Below are 18,224 nucleotides of genomic sequence, written 5' to 3'. Positions count from 1 at the left end.
TAGAATTAAGAAGAAACAGACATACTGAAAAAGAAAACAAATTGGACACCAGAAAGATTTAATGCCTATATTAAAATATGGTCAACCTGGCTGACATTAAAGAGATACGAATCAAAATTGCGATGAAATATATTAACCAGATTAGTAAACATTTTTTAGTTATACCTAGTATCAACAAATGTGCCGGGAAATTTGAACTTCCTACATTCTTCATTGGGATATAAATTGGTACAGTCTTTTTAGAGAACATTTTGACAATATCTATCATAATTTTAAATGCACATACATCCTTTAGTAGTTCAAATTCTCTCTCCCTTAAGAGGAGCAGAGGGGATAAAACATAATCAGACAGTTTTATCTACAAGTTCTACCAAGCATTCAAAGGAGGTATTCTAATCTTCAAACATTCCAGACAGAAGAAAAATGTCAACACTCTCCTACTTCATTCTATAGAGTTAGATAATCTGGATACCAGAATCAAGTGTAGTGAAGAAACTGTGAAAAAGGAAAATTATAGACCAATTATCACCTAAAATTTCTAAATAAATATTACCAAACCAAATAAGCAGTGTTGGTAGCCTGTATGATAAAATTGGATAGATTATCGGGAATACATGGATAATTATTAGACAGTTAACACAAATTTAAGAGGTTGGGGATGCTGTGTGCCTCATAATAGGTACCTAAAGAACATTAAAAATTTTTGGCTTTTGTTCATGATTTAAAAGCTTTTCACTGAATAGGAATAGACTGGTACAACCTTATCCTGATCTTTCCACCTAGGGGTGAAAAATGAGAAACATTCTCCTTGAAGTCAGGAATAGGACATGAGTGCCTATAATCATCCCTTTTACTTAGTGTGGTAGTGGGTGTTTTAATACAGGAAGATAAGTGAATGTATGCACATATATATATGTATATATTTTGTATGTATAGTTATATGTCTAATTATTGGTAAGGAAGAAATGAAAGTGTTAGTTTTCAAGTGATTGTCTTCATAGAAAATCTAAGAGAAGCTGCAGATAAGATAATAGAACTTAAAAAATATTCCACAGTTACTAGATACAAATTATTATAATAAAATTTAATTGCATTTTTATACACCTAAAATAAGCAATTATAAGTATAATCTTTTTTTAAAATTATCAACAACTTAAAGGAAAAAGCATAAGATATCTAAGAATGAATTTAACAATGTATAAGACCTTTGTGAAGAAAATTACAAAACTTTTGAAAGAGCTAAAAGAAAACCTAAGAATATGAAGTTATGCCATCTTCATGGATGGAAAGACTCAGTAGTGTAAAGATTGAAATTTTCCCAAATCTGTAAACTCAATACAATATCTAAAGCAGGATTTTGTCAACTTAAACTTCTTCTAAAAATTCATATGGAAGAATAAAAGTCCAAGAATAGCAACATAATTTGAAATGGAATGAGATGTAGAAGCTCAGTCTGGCAGTTACCAAGATTTATTGTATATTATTGTATATTTATTGTATATTATTGGTCCGTGGAGGAGTAGAACATGGGGAAATGGAATTTGATAAAGAGCCTAGGAATATACCCAGGAACAAATGAAAACTTGATACATATGGTATTATATCTTAATTGGGAAACACTGGTTTCTTTAATAAATTGTGTTGAGACAGTTAGTCATCCATGTGGATAAAGGTAAAATTGGATTCCTGTCTCAGCTACACGTAAAGATGCATTAAAGACCTAAGCGTGAAAAAAAACAGAACTGTGGAATTTTAAAACAAAATGCAGAAGACTGTCTTCATGATTTTGTGTTAAGGAGGGAATCCGAATGGCTAGTACACATAAAAAGATACTTGGTTTCACTATTAATGAAGAAAATACAAATATTAAATTGACAAAGAGCTTCCCATCTCAGGCTGACAAACATTGTTGACAAGAATATAGATTAGTAGTAGCAACTCTCATACACTACCAGTGGAGTACAAATGGACATAAGTAATCTGGAAAACTATTTGTTAATATTCAGTAAGTTTTTAAAAGTGGACATATCCAGCAATTTCACTTCTAGACACATTTGTAAAAAAGTCAAGAATATACATTATATACAAATATATGTATATGTACATGTATACATGTATAAGAATATGCATTGTTTATGACAGCAAAAATACTGAAGCCATCTAAACATTTGGACTTAAGAATGGAAAGCTGTATACATTATGCAGCAGAATATATTTATTTAAAATAAGTGAATTTAATACTACATGTATAAAGATGGATACATTTCAACATAACATTGAAATAGAAAGCAAGGTATAGAAGGATATATACATATAGTATACCATTTTATATAAAGTTATATGTGAAACAGTGCTATGTATTATTTAGGACTATATTCATTTATAGGAAAGGTATAAAATATTCATAGGTAGAGCAAAGTTTGAATTCAGTGTGGTGGTTACTTTTATAGAGTAAGGGGGAGGGAACAGAGGAGAGGAATATGCAGATACATGGAGAGTTTCAGCCTTATCTAATAGTTTATTTCTTTTCAAAAATAGATCTGAATGATATGTGACACAGTGCTAAGATTTGATCAAGCTCTGATAGTCGTACACAAGTGCTTATTATATTTTCTATAATTTCTGTGTGTTTAAAATATTTTGTGAACAATTGTTATTTTTCTCTAAGAATTTTATTTTTATAAAGCTTTTTGTTTTTATTCTTGTTAATTTCAGCATCAGTATCAAGTCCCATTGTTGCAGGTGGTTTGAGAAACATACATGATAATAAAGTTTCTGGTCCGTTGTCTGGCAATTCAGCTAATCATCATGCTGATAATCCTAGACATGGCTCAAGTGACGACTACCTACACATGGTGCACAGGCTAAGTAGTGACGTATGTTATATATTAGTTATCATTAAGGTAATAATATAGTTCTAATACTTGTTTCGTAACCTAGTATTTTGATCCCACAGTTTAATTGATATCTACTGTGTATCAAAGGTTATACTAGGTCTGAGAATCTTGCTATAAACAATGTGATTCCTATACCTACAGAGCTTGGTCTAGAGCAAGGTTGATAAACTGGCCATTAGTTTGACCTACAAACTAAGAATGGCTTTTACATTTTTAAAAAACAACAACAACAAAGCATGTGACAAACTGTATGTGGCCCACAACCCTAAAATATTTATCTGTCCCTTTACAAGAAAAGTTTGCCAACCCTTGGCCTAAAAGTTTTGGTTCTTAATGAAATCTAGTTTCATTTTTAAATACTTGTTCACACAAAAATGTTTTTAAAATAATGAACCTTTATTTATTAGTATCAAGCTCTTTTTCCCTGTAAGACTTGTACAAATCTTTATTCCCTGAAATTTAGCATTGCTTTGATGTTTTAAAATATTCCACATACTGGAACTGGTTTTGTGGTATTATCAGATAAGTTATATGTTAATTGGTTTGGCAATGAGTTACGTGTATATAAGGATAACAGAGATGACTGTGAACTCTGCCCTCAAGACGTTTACAGCCTCATATGCCCTTCATAGCTCCTCTTGTAGAAAATAGTAAACAAAAATGGAGCCTAGTAGTAATACCAGTTTTCTTATTCATTGCCATGCATAGGCTGTTGATTCTTTTGGATACAGTTTCAATTCTTCTAAGATTTACCATGAACAGAACAGGAACATACAGAAGAATTATGCTTTTGAATACCAACACTTTACCTGTCAGTAGTTTCTATCTTTTATTGATCTGTTTAAGATTTCTCTAAAGCCTCTCCAATCATTTAAGATAGACATTTTATATTCTTTTCAGGATGGAGATTCTTCAACACTGAGGAATGCTGCTGCCTCTTTTCCCTTGAGGTCTCCACAGCCAGTATGCTCCCCTGCTGGAAGTGATGGGACTCCTAAAGGTATTGTTGTAACTAAAATTTCCTTCAGCAGTTGAGTGAAGAGCTCAAACTTCTTAGTGCAGATACCAAAAGCTACACTTTATTGTTTTTCACTTATTGTAGGAAAGAAACAAATCTGTACTCATCCCTGTAAACTATTGGTAATGTTTTCAAATATATACGGTATTGTTCTCACTGATAAATCCAATGATCTTTTCAGACCACAGCATTTATCAGCTTTCCCTCATCTCCACCTCCCCCCAAAAACTTACTTCATATCAAGTCCACCTGTTTTCTTCATGTTTCTTTCATTGATTTTTTTTTTCTTCATTAGCTCTTCTGTCTGCTCTCTTACTCCTCAAGATTTCTATCATTAGACTTTTTAATCTCCCATTGTACTTTTTCCCTTGGTTATTTCATTCAGTTTTGGTAACAGCATTAATTACTTTTGTGAATAGGATTGCCAAGTCAATGTCTTTGGCTCCAGTCCTGTGTTCTAAGTTGTAATCTTTTGTTTCCAGACAAAATTTCCTCATTTCTAGCTGGTATTTCAAATTCGTTTTCAAAGTTATTTTCACTGTTTTCTGCCATTTTATTTCCTTTAATGCCATCCTAGTCCTGAATCATCATAAAGTTGTCTCTTACCTCTCATGTAGTCACTTATCAAAATCTGGCCTATTGTATATTCTCTCTCTAAATCTCTTACACATACTTTCATTTCTGCTTATTAAAATCCTGTCTATTTAGGGGCGCCTGGGTGGCACAGTCGGTTAAGTGTCCGACTTCAGCCAGGTCACGATCTCGCGGTCCGTGAGTTCGAGCCCCGCGTCGGGCTCTGGGCTGATGGCTCAGAGCCCGGAGCCTGTTTCCGATTCTGTGTCTCCCTCTCTCTCTGCCCCTCCCCCGTTCATGCTCTGTCTCTCTCTGTCCCCAAAATAAATAAACGTTGAAAAAAAAAAAAAATTAAAAAAAAAAAAAATCCTGTCTATTTAAGTTCTAAGTTAAATGGGTCACCTTACGTGGACTCTTTTCTTTTAACCATCTCACGCCATTCATTAGTTTATATTTTTTCTAATAACTTATCCTCTAGTATCTTATGGACATGAATTTTATTTTCTCTTCAAATTCCCAAATAACCTGGTGTGGACTTTTGCGTACACTAGATTCATAAAATTGTGAATTTAAGTCCCAAGTTCAGGCCTTTTGAAAGTACTTAAAATTAAAGTGTGATTATTTGAATTACCAAAGTTATTGGAAGAGAATATTATATTCCATATTGAAGAATTAACTTGTAATTAATTACAATATATGTGATTATTAATAATGTTTCTCTATCCATGAGAATTTCTGACGATAGCCATCTAAATCATGGACTGGTGTGCCTCTTATTATAAAGACAATTTTTTCACAGGTTGTGTTCCAACTCTTTGATCAGAGACATTGTTCCCAAGGTGAAAGTTGAACTTTTATGAGCCATTCTTATTCTTTAATTCTGTGAATTTTCAGGGATAAAAATAACTCAGCTTTTGAAAGAGCAGCTTCCAGAATAACTCTATTTGTAGGTTAGGCATCAAAGTTAGGTACATATCTCACAAGTATTGTCAAAGTGAGAAATTATTCAGACTGCCAGGGAGGAGATACAGTGAGATAGCTAGTTGATCTAGATAATCAGCCCATTTTTCCTCAAACTCTTGAGGATAGATAAATAACTTTAGATAGAAAGAAAAAACTTTAGAACACCCTTACAAACACATTATTCATCAGAAACCACTACTTCTGTTCATGAAGTTGTTTTCCACCTAGTTTGGAAGGTTGAATGCATCATCAGTCTAATTTGATATTTTAGGTGAATTGTTGGAATTTTAAGTTCTAAAATATATACAATTTGGGAGCGCCTGGGTGGCTCCATGGGTTAAGTGTCCGACTCTTGATTTCTGCTTTTAGGACATGATCTCATGGTTCGTGAGATCAAGCCCCATGTCAGCTCTGCACTGACAATATGGAGCCTGCTTGGTATTCTCTGTCCCCCTCTGCCTTCTCCTGCTTGTGCGCACACTTTCTCTCTCTCAAAATAAATAAAAATAAAATTTAAAAAATAAAATACACATAATGCGACACAAATTTTAAATACAAAGGCAATATGGTATGTTATAATTCAAATGTTAAGAAAAATCTGGATTTAAACGTTTCAGGTTTGCTAGCTATGTAACCTTGGGCGAATTTCTTAATCACTATAAGCTTCATTTCCTTTCTGCAAAATAGTGATAATGCAAATCAAGGTTGTTGTAAATTATTTAAATGAACTCATGTGCAGAGCACCTTGCACAAGCTCTGACACAAAATAAATGGTCCAAAAATATTAGTTTCTTTTCTTTTTAATGTCCCCATAAGCTGTTTAAAAACACTATCTGTTGGTATAACCTCAAACTAACATTTCTAGTAAATTGCTTCAGTTGGATCTTTATCACATTTTAGATATGTTCTCTAAAAAGTTATATTTTTATTTATCACACTTTAAGGTTTTTTTTAATTAGAGAGAGCGACAGAGCGAACGCACAAGTTGGGGAGGGGCAGAAGAAGGGGGAGAGAATCCCAGGCAGGCTCCACACTCAGCATGGAGCCAAATGCAGGGCTCCATCTCACATTCGTGAGATCATGGCCTGAGCCAAAATCAAGAGTTGCACGCTTAACCCATGGAGCCAGAGCCACCCAGGCGCCCCTTAGTATATCATACTTTAAATATTAACATTGCTAATTGAAAGGACAGGTTTATGTATCATGGAAAAATCATACATATGTTTAAACACTGAAACCTTAACTTAGGACAAGTCTAGGTTTAGGTTCTTTCTTTAGAGCACTTTTACCCTGACTGATTTTTATAATTCCCTACAGGTTTTTAAACTTTTTATAGTCTAATGATAAGCAGTGTAACAATCATACTTTTATTTTTGAAGCATATCAATGCATTTTTCCTCATTTAACAGTTTGTTAACAAAGAATTTTTCCATTTGGTTAGCTTATTTTTACCACTTATTTGTATCATATAACATTTGTTAAATTAATGGGATCTGGGCCAAAGATATTTTATTGAGCCTTGAAATTTGCTGGACTTAAATTTTTTCTAATAGAAGGAGGATTAGCAAGCTGAAGAGAATGTGTGAATGCTATTTAAGTGGAGGGAGAAAGAGAACATCACATAAAGGTATAAATCAGTAATTTACCATCAGTTTGTAAAGGAAGTAAGGATTCTAAAAATTTTCATTTTTCCCACTTTCTTTTTCTTACACCAGTAAGTATTCATGTGAGTGTAGTTTCTAGGATTAATTTGTTATTTTGTAATTTAACAGATTTATTCTTACTTTAGATTTGTTAGTTTTCCTAAATATTAAGTGAAAGAATAGGAAATATTCGCCCAAAATATTTGTGTTGTGTCATCTTTAGAAACAATGAACTCCTTTGCTATTTTCATTTTTTTTTTTTTTTTAACGTTTATTTATTTTTGGGACAGAGAGAGACAGAGCATGAACAGGGGAGGGGCAGAGAGAGAGGGAGACACAGAATCGGAAACAGGCTCCAGGCTCTGAGCCATCAGCCCAGAGCCTGACGCAGGGCTCGAACTCACGGACCGCAAGATCGTGACCTGGCTAAAGTCGGACGCTTAACCGACTGCGCCACCCAGGCGCCCCTCCTTTGCTATTTTCAAACAAAGTATTTATATTTTATAAGAACAAAAATAGAAATAACATAATGCTGGTCTGGCAGATGGAATACTCATACTTCAGTTAAACCTGGATCATCTACCAGCAAGCTCAAAGATTATGGGACAAGTCTTTAGGCTTTCTTTTCATATTTTGTAAATAAGTTGCTAAGATTGGATAATTCCTTAATATTTTTTCTAGCATTACTATATTGTCACATATTTAGTATTTCTATCAGTGTACGAAAACATAAAACTAGCACAATTGTTCATTCCTGTTGAATTGCTTTTCTAGGATCAAGACCACCTTTAATCCTTCAGTCTCAGCCTCTACCTTGTTCATCACCTCGAGATGTTCCACCAGACATCTTGCTAGATTCTCCAGAAAGAAAGCAGAAGAAGCAAAAGAAAATGAAATTAGGCAAGGACGAAAAAGACCAGAGTGAGAAAGCTGCAATGTATGATATCATTAGTTCTCCATCCAAGGACTCTACTAAACTTACATTAAGACTTTCTCGTGTGAGGTCTTCAGACATGGACCAGCAAGAGGATATGCTTTCTGGTATGGAAAATAGCAATGTTTCAGAAAATGATATTCCTTTTAATGTGCAGTACCCAGGACAGACTTCAAAAACACCCATTACTCCACAGGATGTAAACCGCCCACTAAATGCTGCTCAGTGTTTGTCGCAGCAAGAACAAACAGCATTCCTTCCAGCAAATCAAGTGCCTGTTTTACAACAGAACACTTCAGTTGCTACAAAACAGCCCCAGACTTCTGTGGTACAGAATCAGCAGCAGGTATCACAACAGGGACCTATATATGACGAAGTGGAATTGGATGCATTGGCTGAAATTGAACGAATAGAGAGAGAATCAGCTATTGAAAGGGAGCGCTTTTCAAAAGAAGTTCAAGACAAAGGTAAAATAATCTCATTACTCCCACATCATACTCTGGGCAAATATGTAATTATAATGTAAAAAAGGTTTTTTTTAGTTACTCTTTTTTTTCATTATATTTTATAATTCTTTATGTCTCTCAATTATGTTTTTATTACTAATGCTCACACCTCAGAAGTTAAATTCGTAATTTCATTTTTTATCTGGAACAACTGTCTGAGATTTGGTAATTCTGTATCACAGGTCTATCACCTATTATGTACCAAGTGATATTATCTGTGACTGTCTACTAAATTGAACATTAGTGTTTCTATCATCTGTGTTTTCCATAAGTTATGTTAGTTCTGCATCTTCACCTTTTTTTCTGTCAAAACGAGGGTAACTGCTATAAAACTATTTTGAATCAGTACATTTAAGAAAAGTTTGTGTGTATGTTTGTTCAGTTAATAATCCTGTTTCAAATTAGTTAATTCAGTCAATAATCAGTTTCAAATCCTACTGTCTTTTAATATAGTTTGGGGGATTTTGTTGTTGTAAAAAATTATGGGAAAGAATTTTAAATTTATATTAAGTAGCAAATCTTAAGGATCAAGGATCTTTTCTTGGTGATTAGAGTTAAGTGTTCCCTTTTGTCTGAGTAGTATATTAGGATGGAGTTTCAAGACACCTATTCATTGAATTTATGGACTTTTTTTGTGCTTATAAAAATTATAATTAAATAAAAGAAAGTCCCTATTAAATTATTGATTATTTGGTGAACTCTATGTTAAAACTCTTAAAATTTTTGAGAGACTGATGAATCATTAATTGAAATTAGTAATGTAGTTTATGGATTTGATGTTATTTACAAATTCATATACACGTTTGACTACCCAAACCAAAGCATACTATAAGATTCAATTTTCTAGTTAAATATTCTAGATTGACATATAGTTCTCATATTTTCTTTTTGATAATTATAAAACAAAACTTCTTCGTGTTGGTTAGAACTCTTTTTTATATATGATCTTGTTCATTATATGACAGGATCATTTCTAGATAATTATGTTTCTACGCTAAGAAACATGCTGAAGATTTTTATTGTATTTCCTGTCTCTCATGATGGCTCTTTTTAACATTATTGAAGAAATAGACCTTATTTAGTAATTGTTGTTCTATGATGCTTTCTAAGTGCCTGAATCACAGATTGGTGCAAGTAAAGAGATTGGTGGAAGTCTTTATTTTTTTGGCTAGGGCACTGGAATTTTTTTTTAACTGCTAAACTGTTGATGTTAAGGATGAAATGAAGTGTTGCTTATTCTTCTGGTTTAGTAATGTGTGGTTCAGGAAATAGTAACCATATGGGTTCCAAAATGTATCTCCTCTTCTAACCTCTTATAAAAGTATATGCATGTCAAGTAAAGACAGCAGTATTATTTATCTTCTGTTGGTAATATTAATCCCAAATTCCTGAATCCTATGACAGTTTTATAAGAAACAAAATTGTAATTTCTTGACTGAGAAATACTAGTTGCCTTGAGAACTGAATTTTTGTATGACATTTTAATCTGTGTTTTGGGAAATTATGTTCTTAAAAAGGTGCTTAATTTTTTAAGTGATTTTTTTTTTTAAATAGTTGGTAGGAACGAAAACATAGGAAATGGTGAACTTGTTTTTTCTTTTCTGAACTTTTATTGTATCACATTTGTTGAAGCCTAAGTTTTTACTTTCAAAAACCAAGTGAAAATAAGGATAATAAATAAGGCTAACTGCTTAATTGCAAACTTATTTTAGACTGGTAACTTTTTTTAGGGAGAATAAAACAAATTCAGCAAACAGCATCCTGTTCTTTCAGAAACTTGTAATATATATTTTACTTTTAATTATCTAATCAGTTTTCTCCATAATCTGTGATAGTGTGGCTCTAACAAAGATAAATTGAAAAGTTGAGTGAACAGAGCTGATTTACAATTTTGAACTTTGTAAGTTGACTTACAGAAGTATCTGGTGCTATAAGGATTAAAGGATAAATGTTCATTGGAACTACTCGGTCTTTAGTTTGATATAGATGATTTAGTATGTGTATTTTTCCAAATTGGTTATACTGATTTTGCCGACCTCGTATTCGTACTGTCATTCTGACTTGTTTCCTGAAAGCCATGTTCCCATTATTTCATGGCTTTATTTGAACACCTTTGGAATTTAGGTGCCACCAAACACCTGTGATTTGAATCCTGTCATTTTATATTCAGTTTCTACATTGTGTGATGGGACAGTGTTTTATGTATAAGCAGTTATCTTGAAAATTTGGGAAGATTAAAGGTCTGGTGTATTGCTCTAAGATCATAGGTAAGATCGTAAATAAAAACAACATTGTCTGAAGTGGTAGTAGTTTTATAGTCAGGCCTTGAGAAATGAAATATTTCCTTGAAATGAATTTATTACTAGTTACCACTGCGTTTTAGGGTTAAACTGCGAAATTGATAATTACCTTGCATTCTAAGGTATGGCGCTGAGAACTTTTTTATAAGCATTGTATTGGTGGTGGTATGGAATACACAACACGACTTGTTTTACTGAGAGCTCTGTTCTGGGGTCTGAGCTTGTTTCCATTTTATTCATTTGTTATGAGAGAAGCATTCCTTTCAATAGATCAGAAATGGAAAAACTATACCTTGTCAATAAGATTAGAAAGTTTAACACACATGGTTGTTTGATAATTATGGAACTCAAGAATAAGGATAGAATAATTTTAAGAGATACTTTACCTAAGCTGTGGCAGACCTAATGGACCTCTGTTCCATGTACAGAGGACACTTTTCTGGCTGCTAGGTATTGATGTCCTGTGGCCTTTTCTCCCTTCTTTGGATAGTTTTATATACACTGATAGGTTAATTCTCTGTAACCTAATATTTTATAATATTCTCAAAGGACCTTTTTGTTCCATCTTTTGCTCATATTTCCAATGTCTATAATTACATAAATTAATTTTAAAAGGCTATTCATCTTTGCTTCTGGGATGATCTATCATAGACATTAATATCTCCTTCGTGTGCTGAAAATTCTTGCTTTCTTTTTTCACAGAGAGGGTTTCTTTGTTCATCTTTGCCTATTTCATCTTTTCCCAAGGTCCACTTTCCATGTTAGCAAGTGTGAGGAATGGCCTAGCCTAGCTACTAATGTTTTTTAGAATGTTACAATATTCTTATACTATAACCCTTATAAAAAGTAAATTACCTACTCTCATTTGGAATAAGAGAGGAGACAGGAACAGGACAGTTAGCCACTTAGTTTATACTGCATTTTAGGGATGGGATGTTTTCATTTTTCATAATTGGCTACCATGTGTATAACTGTGCTGTTTTAAGTGTTTTCAGTTATCACTTGTAGATTTAAGCAAGTGTTATAGTTTGTTTCTTACAAGCATAATCAAGTTCAGAAATTCTCTAATGGCTAGATCTTATTTTCATTTCACATCAGCATCTAGATGACAAGTATTGTTGGTTTTGAAAATATTGTATCTTTTTGTATGCATTTTCTTCAGGACTCTGTGCATTCTGATAGCTAAACTTATGGTACCCAGTGCTGAAGAGGGCTTAAAGATAATCAGCGTCCTAAATATTGAAATTATTCTTCATAGAGATGGCTTTCCATCATTAGGTGAAGGTTATGATGTAATGAAGACTGATAACAAAAGTGGATAGACAAAAGTGACATGCAGATTCAGAGCCACTTTACAGGAATAAGTTCATGGTGGAACTGAATCAGATCAAGTGAATCAAACCTGCGTGCTCTTAACATATTCAAGAATCCTTGCAGCAGTAATGGAATTTTTCCCGGTTTTACAGAAGAGGTGAAGTACTTTTCAATAGTTGAAAAATTAAAACTTTGTACTTAGCAATATATTGTGCATAATAGAAAAAATTACAACATCTTTCCCAATCTTAATATATTACTCACGTGCAAATGCTTTCATACATTTTTATTATAACCATAGCATCTATAGTTTAAGATAAATAAGTCAAACATGACAATTCCTTTGAAATTAAATTACACCCAATTTTAATTTTACTGATAAATTATAAATTGAAATGAGGTTAATGATCTATAAACTCGTTTAAGTATTTTGTGATCCTTTAAAATTTAGCCTTCAAGATATTTTAATGTTAATGTTCAGAAGAAAGACTGATTGCTCATATTAATAAAAGGACAAACCACAGATTTCTTAAGAGAAATTCTCAGATGCCTGAGATCTGTGATGTCATTACAGTACTTAAGTATCCTTAGGTTACCATTTTAATAACTTTCACAAGCATGTTTCATTGAAAAATATGTTAAAAATCTTCAACTAGATTATACTATTTAGATTTCTAGATTCTTGTCCTAAAGATTTAAGGGTATAGGTTGTAAGGCATCCCATTTATGAGGTAGTAATTATTTGGTATGCCCTATGGTAAGATATAAAGATTATTTTGTGTGGCAGAACATTACAAAATAAAATTATGGAAATATAAATTTAGTATTCTGAGTGCTTTCTTCTTAAGTACTGATGCAGAAAGTTTCATGTAAGTTCTTGCCAGGGTAGTTTTTACTGGGGAAAGTAGATGATAATATACTTTCTTATTATTATATAGTTATTTTACAAATGGAGCTTATGTGATGGTAGACTTGACTTCTGAATAAGCAGCAGAATGACTTGTACAAAAAATTACTAGCAAATATTTGAAGTTAATTTTAGTAAAATATTTTACTAGACTTTAAGCTGGAATGAACTGCCGCTTCTCACTTTGAAAACAAAATGACAGAACTTTGGTGTGTAAAAGCAACATTACCATTATTATTTATTTATTTTTTTCCCACAACTTGGTTTTCTAGCAATAAGGGATTGTGTTTTAGTGGTCAGTTTGTCTTTTAACCTTGTTTTCCTTCAGTGGTTTTATATCACATTGATGAATATCATAAGAGAATCTAGAGGTTCTCTTACAAAGATGAGTTAAAATGACCTTTAAAACATAGCTAGGTAATTCAGCAAGTAAATATTAAAGCAGACAAAACCTTAAGGTACTATAACTATTTCCAAGAACTAACTAGAGATTCAATTTATAGAAAATGACCAAGCAGCCTCTTGAGTCAAGTGGAATCATGCATAGAAGTACCTAACTGTTAAAAATACCTTGGCATTTTATTGTGGTGGTAGAGTTGTGCTTGTGTGTATTTTTGTCTTTACATTTCAGAATACTGTAAATTGTTTCTTAATGAGGCCAATATATAGATCCCTAGAACTTTACATGGAAGAGCCAAAGCATTTTTCTTAAGTGGAAGTTGCTATTAAGACAGGATTTATCTAGAGTCTTTATATGTGTCTCATTTTTTTATACTTATAATATTAATGTATTTCCTTATTTTAAATATACTTCTGATTGTATGTTAGCTTTTAAATTCCATTTGTGCTGTTGACACCTTGAAGGATTTGAATCCTGAATCAAAGGTTAATGACAAGCTGTTTAATTCTTTTTTTCCACCTTATTCTCATTTATCTTTTTTCAGTGGCATGATTTCTATTTTCTTTTGGGTTTTATTCTTTTCTGTACTTCTCTTACATGTTGTAAAACCTTATGTTTCCTATTTAGTATGTCAGCAGATTTGCAGTACTTAGTTTTTGGTTAATGGTTAAAATGATCTTAAATGAGAACATATGATTTATAACTGGTTTCCTTATTCTTATGTAAAGAATCTGGTTTACCCTTTATATATACAAACATAAATATATGTTTGTATTTAATGTATTATACGTTCTGTTTTTTTATACTCTTGGGCTTATTTATATACTCAACAAATATGCTGTTAAATACTTGTTACTGTAGTCGTGAATATTTATTGAGGTACTGCACGCATGAATATTTCCTTAAACCTTGGTTTAATAGTATTATGTCATTCATGCCTGCTATTTTATACATGCATATTGACATTTGCATTCACCACATTAAAAAAAAACATTGCGATTTAAATATCAAAGTCTTTATGGCTTTTAATAAGATAAGAATATGTGTCTATTACTGATACTGAATATTTATCTTTAAATTTCAGATAAGCCTTTGAAAAAAAGAAAACAAGATTCTTACCCACAGGAGGCTGGGGGTGCTACAGGAGGTAATAGACCAGCTTCTCAGGAGACGGGTTCTACGGGAAATGGGTCAAGGCCAGCATTAATGGTTAGCATTGATCTTCATCAGGCAGGAAGAGTGGACTCTCAGGCTTCTATAACTCAGGATTCAGACTCCATAAAAAAGCCTGAAGAAATCAAACCATGTAATGATGCACCTATTTCTGTTCTTCAGGAAGATCTTATTGGAAATCTTAAATCTACACCAGAAAACCATCCTGAGACTCCTAAAAAAAAGTCTGATGCTGAGCTTTCAAAGAGTGAAATGAAACAAAATGAAAGTAGATTGACAGAATCTAAACCAAATGAAAACAGATTGGTGGAGACAAAGTCAAATGAAAGTAAGTTAGAAACTAAAATTGAGACACAAACAGAAGAACTGAAACAGAATGAGAGCAGAACAACTGAATCCAAACAAAATGAGAGCACCACAGCCGAACCTAAACAGAATGAAAATAGACTGTCTGACCTAAAACCAAATGACAACAAACAAAATAATGGCAGATCAGAAACAACAAAGGCAAGACCCGAAACCCCAAAGCAAAAGGGTGAAAGCCGACCTGAAACTCCAAAACAAAAGAGTGATGGGCGCCCTGAAACCCCAAAACAGAAGGGTGATGGACGGCCTGAAACTCCAAAGCAGAAAGGTGACGGCCGACCTGAAACTCCAAAGCAAAAAAATGAAGGTCGGCCTGAAACACCAAAACATAGGCACGAAAATAGGAGGGATTCTGGAAAGCCATCAACAGACAAAAAACCTGAAGTGTCTAAACATAAACAGGATATTAAATCTGATTCACCTCGGTTAAAATCAGAACGAGCTGAAGCCTTAAAGCAGAGACCTGATGGGCGATCTATTTCTGAGTCATTAAGACGCGACCATGATAGTAAACAAAAATCAGATGACAGGAGTGAATCAGAGCGACATCGAGGGGATCAGTCCAGGGTTCGAAGACCAGAAACATTGAGATCTTCTAATAGAAATGAACATGGCATTAAATCTGATGGTTCAAAACCTGATAAACTAGAAAGAAAACATAGACATGAATCAGGGGACTTACGGGAAAGACCATCTTCTGGGGAGCAAAAATCAAGGCCTGACAGTCCTCGTGTTAAACAAGGAGATTCTAATAAATCAAGACCTGATAAGCCTGGTTTTAAATCACCAAATAGTAAAGATGACAAAAGGACAGAGGGCAATAAGAGTAAAGTAGACAGTAACAAAGCTCATCCTGACAATAAGGCAGAATTTCCAAGTTATTTGTTGGGGGGCAGGTCTGGTGCATTGAAAAATTTTGTCATTCCAAAAATCAAGAGGGATAAAGATGGTAATATTACTCAGGAGACAAAGAAAATGGAAATGAAAGGAGAGCAGAAAGACAAAGTAGAAAAAATGGGATTAGTTGAAGATCTAAATAAAGGAGCTAAGCCTGTAGTTGTGCTGCAAAAACTGTCTTTGGATGATGTTCAGAAACTTATTAAAGATAGAGAAGATAAATCAAGAAGTTCCCTTAAACCTATCAAGAATAAACCATCAAAGTCAAATAAAGGTAAGAATACTTACACTGATGTCACTTGTATTCTAATTAGTTTTCAAGTTATAGGGTTACTAAGGATTAAAAAAGTGGAAATTTACAAAAATTGAAGCACTGCTACATGAAAACATAACATTTATATAAAACAATAATGAATTGTTTTCAGTAATATAAATAAAAAGTTCTCAGTGAAAATTCTTTGTCTTCCACCTCTATTTGAACTACTCGGTGTAGTCATGATTTTTACTTTGGTACTCAGAGATAAGTTCTTTTGCTGTTTAGTTATTTCATGTATTTTTGAAAGTTGCTTATTAATCAAATGAATGATTAGGATGGATGTATATAACAACTTCCTAAAAAGTTATTCAGACTGTAGAAGTATTCCATTCTATAAGGAGGTAGTATATTGAATTTTAATTTCTAACATCTCAGGAAAGCTATATGGTATACAAAAATCAATGTTATAAGCTCTTCAGAACATTGTGTCTCAATACTATTTTCTTACATACCTATGTATGTTAATTATTGATGCATAGTTTAAATTTATATAATTTAGAAAGTTATATAAAAGGTTATTATCTTTTTGTGGGAGAGGTGGTTAGTTACAGACGTTTTATTTAAAAAATATAGTTTTGTTCTTTTCTAGGGAAAAGTAATAGGGAATAGTATTCACCTCTTAAATTGGGTTAAATCATTAGTTTTGAGGTTTGGGGTGGGTTTTTTGTTTTGTTTATTATATGGTTGCTGAGTTAAATCCTGTGGTTACTTGAGTAGTATTATTTCCAGGAAAAAGAAAGTCTTAAGTATTGAAAATACAATGGCAGTTTGTGCAGAAAATATAATTTTGTATTCCTTTGTATACTGCTTTAAAAATCTATAAGTATATATACAATATATATGTATATATAATTTGATGATGGTGTGTGGCAAGACCTATTTAGCCCATGCAATATAAATACATTAAGATACAGATTTTAAGACAATAGAGGTGAAAGTTTGATTTTTAAGTTCTCCTTCTGTGAAAGAGGTTCATTAAGAACTTAGATTTATATTTACTTATAGGACTATGAAACTCTTGAATTGTGCTATTTAGTAGGATAGCCAACTAGACTCTTAGGCTATTTAAATGGAAATTACTTGAAATAAAATTAAGAAATTCATGTTCTCAGCAGCCACATGTGGCAAGTGGCTCCCTTATTTACACACATAGAGGACATTTGCATCATCATAAAAAGTTGTGTTGTATAGCACTGCAGTGTACTAAGAGATCCAGAAGATGTAATGGTTATTATTATTTTTGTAAAATGTTGTATCTTGTCTATCAAAAAAAGCTCAATGAAAACATAGTATTACTACTAAGAACTCTTTATTCAAAGAAGTCGCTTCTCATGACTGATCTTTTTTTTTTACTGTTACTTGGTCTTTATCAAATGTTTATTTTTTCACTATTTAATTTTATGTTTCAAAAATGAAAAAAGATTGTCTTTATCACTAATATTTATCCTTTTGTAGTGAAGCTTTAGATTTTAAATTATAGCAGTCAGACTTAAAAAATTAAGACTTCAGGTGTAACTAATAGTCTTTATTATTTGACTTAGATGCATCTCTTCAGAATTACTTGCTTATGTAAAAGAGGTTGTTAGAATGTAGTGGCCAGCACTAGAATTTAGATACAGATTGTTTTTTAAAATTTTCGCTGAAACTTTGGGAATGGCTTATACATAGTATAAGCTACAATTTTAGAAGAGTCAGAAAGATGGAAAGTGGTACCCTCTTGTCCCTTGATCTGGACCGTCTTTTTCTCCCCTGCCCTCTGTCAACTTATGCTAGCCTTGCTTTCTAAGCTCTGTCCTAACAAAGAATCTTTACAACTGAACATCAAGAAACGAATATAGCTCCTAATATAGTATTCCTAATAGTAACTGCTGTACTATTTCCCCTGGTTTTTTCATTGCCTGTGAATGTAAACTTTTTAGTACTAATTCATGTTCCTCCTAAATGTACTTTTAACATGAATGTATATACTTGACGTATTCATGTTAGTAAGTAGGCTATCTGGGTGTGTCTGCCTGTT

The 18,224-nt window shown here is 32.7% G+C and overlaps 1 protein-coding gene across 3 annotated transcripts in view; it reads left to right on the top strand.

Moving 5' to 3' along the window:
* NIPBL (NIPBL cohesin loading factor) overlaps positions 1-18,224 on the top strand; it is a 201,077-nt gene that overhangs the window by 97,249 nt on the left and 85,604 nt on the right. For all 3 annotated transcript variants that reach the window (XM_045439988.1, XM_045439979.1, XM_045439996.1), the window contains exons 7-10: positions 2,716-2,876; positions 3,798-3,897; positions 7,869-8,495; positions 14,540-16,165. In XM_045439988.1, the coding sequence (XP_045295944.1) occupies positions 2,716-2,876; positions 3,798-3,897; positions 7,869-8,495; positions 14,540-16,165 (2,514 nt within the window). The remainder of the gene's footprint in view (positions 1-2,715; positions 2,877-3,797; positions 3,898-7,868; positions 8,496-14,539; positions 16,166-18,224) is intronic.

The sequence above is a fragment of the Leopardus geoffroyi genome, chromosome A1 (genome assembly GCF_018350155.1).
Source record: "Leopardus geoffroyi isolate Oge1 chromosome A1, O.geoffroyi_Oge1_pat1.0, whole genome shotgun sequence".
In the NCBI taxonomy this organism is placed as follows: domain Eukaryota; kingdom Metazoa; phylum Chordata; class Mammalia; order Carnivora; family Felidae; genus Leopardus; species Leopardus geoffroyi.
This window is presented reverse-complemented; position numbering and strand designations above follow the sequence as displayed.